A 2,620-nucleotide genomic window follows, 5' to 3' on the forward strand; every position below is an offset into this window, starting at 1 on the left:
GAATTTAACACATTAGAGGTAGGTAAATGTGAAGCTAAATTTATTTTGGATTTATGTTAAGTTCTAGTACTGAAACATTATAAAATTGTGTCTTTCAGTTGAAAAGAATACCGGGAAAAAACCCGAGGAACCGAGTCAAGGCCAAGAGGCGACTCGCTTGAGGTTTGTGCACAACGTATACTTTTTATAATCATCTTTTGCATACTGTTTTGAATAATATGAAATATTGGATTATGGCATTCTTATGATATTTGACTTAAATTGTTGAAAGTTATTATGCATATTGAAATGACAATGTTTAGCAAATTGTTAAGATAAGTTTTGAAACCACAGTGTCATGACCATATATTTGAACACCTCACTAGAACGACTAGTGGGGGTAATTAGTTTCGAATTTTGATTCCTTCTCTGGAGAAGTGTTGAGGTGTGCCAGTAGAAGAGGATGTGAATGGATATCCATATATTTGAGCTAGCTAGCCTTGTGATGTGATTTCTCTTTAGCCTCTGGCTATTGAGATTCTATTTGTTTCGAATGGCATGATCTAACTGTGGGTTTTATGAAATGTGTTTTGATACTTCGAAATGAACTTGGTTTGCATTAAAATTTCATAATTCATGTTTTGTGTTTAATGCTTATGTTTAGTCAAATCTTTGAATAAATGTGATTATATTCTGCATAAAGATTATTTTAGTATGTTGTGCACCACTGAGTCCTAGTACTCAGCGATGGCTTCTATTGCTGTCGCAGATACAGAGACTAGAGGAGCAGCAGACTGAGCTGTTGAAGTGTGAAGAGCTATCAGCTTAAAGTCATCGGGTATAATTTATACCCTAATTATAACTATTTCTTTTCATGTTTGTATTGCATATAAATGTATGGACGTGCAAATGGGTCTTGAGCAGCTTGTACAAAAATTTGTATGAAGTTTGTAATAAAGTTTAGTTTGTATTTCTTTTGATGTAAATTTTGTCTCTAATGAAATATGAGTACAACTATTTTATTTAATTTAAATGAAATGCATTGATAGTATGCTGAGGATTATTGAATTTTGAACTTGAGAAATTTATTGAAATGATTGTGAAATTGATTGAGTTTGATTGTGAAATCGAAGTAGTGGATAAGAAAAACTTTTAGAAGTGCTCTTTACAGGTATTTGAAGAACTGGTTTCTCAAAATACAGACAGAACTCTGTCAAAATTTTTATAAAATTTGTGGAAAACTAAAATGGACCAAAAATATTAACTAGATTTACTTTTAATCATATGGTTTAAATACCTATTAGAAAATGCTCAGCACTTGTCAAAAGTAAGAAAATTGTTTAAAATCCCTTGTAGGGTACTTAATGAGTTATCGATAGGTGAAGTTCGGTAGTTCATTAGGTATTCTACGGGATCATGTTATGCCTTACAGAGGGGTAAGGTGTGACAGATCTTCCCACTCAGGCTCAATAGGCAAAGACCTCAAGTGCCCCTGAATTGGTTTCTTGTATGCAGCAGCAGCCTTGGAGAGCCTATGTCCATAGGCAGTATGCACATCCATCAATTGTTTGTGATTACCTTTGGAAGTACCCTCAAGAGTAGAGCTTAGATCAGCTATGTCTTCAGCAAGGTTTGAGGTCTGTCCTAACAAAGCAATCTCTTTTCCTCCTTCTGCACATCAAAAATCATCGCAATTAGATAAATCATTTGCTTCCCCTTTCTCCGTAGAGTTGCCAGTAGAAATCATCTCTTCTAACAAAGTTGTGGCCTTATCAATATCATTATTCATAGAGGCCATGATATCCTCGATCAAACTTTTGTCAGCCCAGCTGTGAAGTTCTTTGAGATGGTTGAAGACAAAATTAAGATCCTTCTCCTCGAGAACCGTAACTAAACCAGAATCATTAACTGGTGTCAATTTATTGCAATTACCATTCTTTGTTATGGGTGGAAAATCTGCAGAATGTAGTAGTACAGATAAGAAAGACCCAGCAGAAAAACCATTATTGTTCGAGATGTTTTCACAGGGACAAAGAAAAGTGATGCCAGTTGTTGGCAGGGGTGGGAAAGGATCATCGCCGACTTGTTGAAGTTGAAGACCACGTTTCTGACGCTGTTTGAGGCCAAAGGCAGCACAACCTATGGACTTACCTCTCGTCTGTGAGTTTTTGGCACAGGGCAGGCTTGCAATTGCGTTCATGTTGTCTCAAAGCATGCTCTTTCTTGAATGAGAAGCCTTACATATATAGTCACAAAGAAATTAGGATTCCATTTGTTTGGTTCTACTAAAAAAAAACCAAGAAATGGGAATGGTAGTGTTTGGAAACTCGTTTTTTCATTTGATACCCATAATAAAAGGAATAATCATTCTCCATTTTAAAAGTAGAAATCAAAACTCTGAAATGAAAATGAATGAGAATGATTATCTTGCTTAAGAGTAAATACTTGTTGAGATGTTTTAAATTTTTGTATTTTCATATTATTAAAAAAAATTATAATTATAATTATAATTATTATAATTACAGGAATTAAAATATTTTTACATTTTAAATAATTAATTAAAAATTATAATTATAATTATAATACTTATAATTATAATAACTAAAATAATTAAATAAAATAAAATAAAAATTATAATAAT

General features: G+C 33.0%; 1 protein-coding gene across 1 annotated transcript; it reads right to left on the reverse strand.

Annotated features, from left to right (window-relative positions):
* Positions 1–1,405: 1,405 nt before the first annotated feature.
* LOC131177884 (uncharacterized) lies at positions 1,406–2,179 on the reverse strand. The gene is made up of 2 exons (XM_058143052.1): positions 1,714–2,179; positions 1,406–1,650 (listed from the first exon to the last, which is right to left on the reverse strand). The coding sequence occupies exons 1-2, from the start codon at positions 2,177–2,179 to the stop codon at positions 1,406–1,408; spliced, it is 711 nt and encodes a 236-aa protein (XP_057999035.1).
* Between the last annotated feature and the right edge of the window lie 441 nt (positions 2,180–2,620).

The sequence above is a fragment of the Hevea brasiliensis genome, chromosome 2, assembly GCF_030052815.1.
Source record: "Hevea brasiliensis isolate MT/VB/25A 57/8 chromosome 2, ASM3005281v1, whole genome shotgun sequence".
Classification (NCBI taxonomy): domain Eukaryota; kingdom Viridiplantae; phylum Streptophyta; class Magnoliopsida; order Malpighiales; family Euphorbiaceae; genus Hevea; species Hevea brasiliensis.

Bases quoted from the DNA above. Each gene is read 5' to 3' on its own strand.
- LOC131177884 (XM_058143052.1), bottom strand. From the start codon at position 2,179: ATGAACGCAATTGCAAGCCTGCCCTGTGCCAAAAACTCACAGACGAGA. The intron at 1,651-1,713 runs GCAACTCTACGG...TTTGATGTGCAG, and splicing joins AGAAGAGATGATTTCTACTG to AAGGAGGAAAAGAGATTGCT.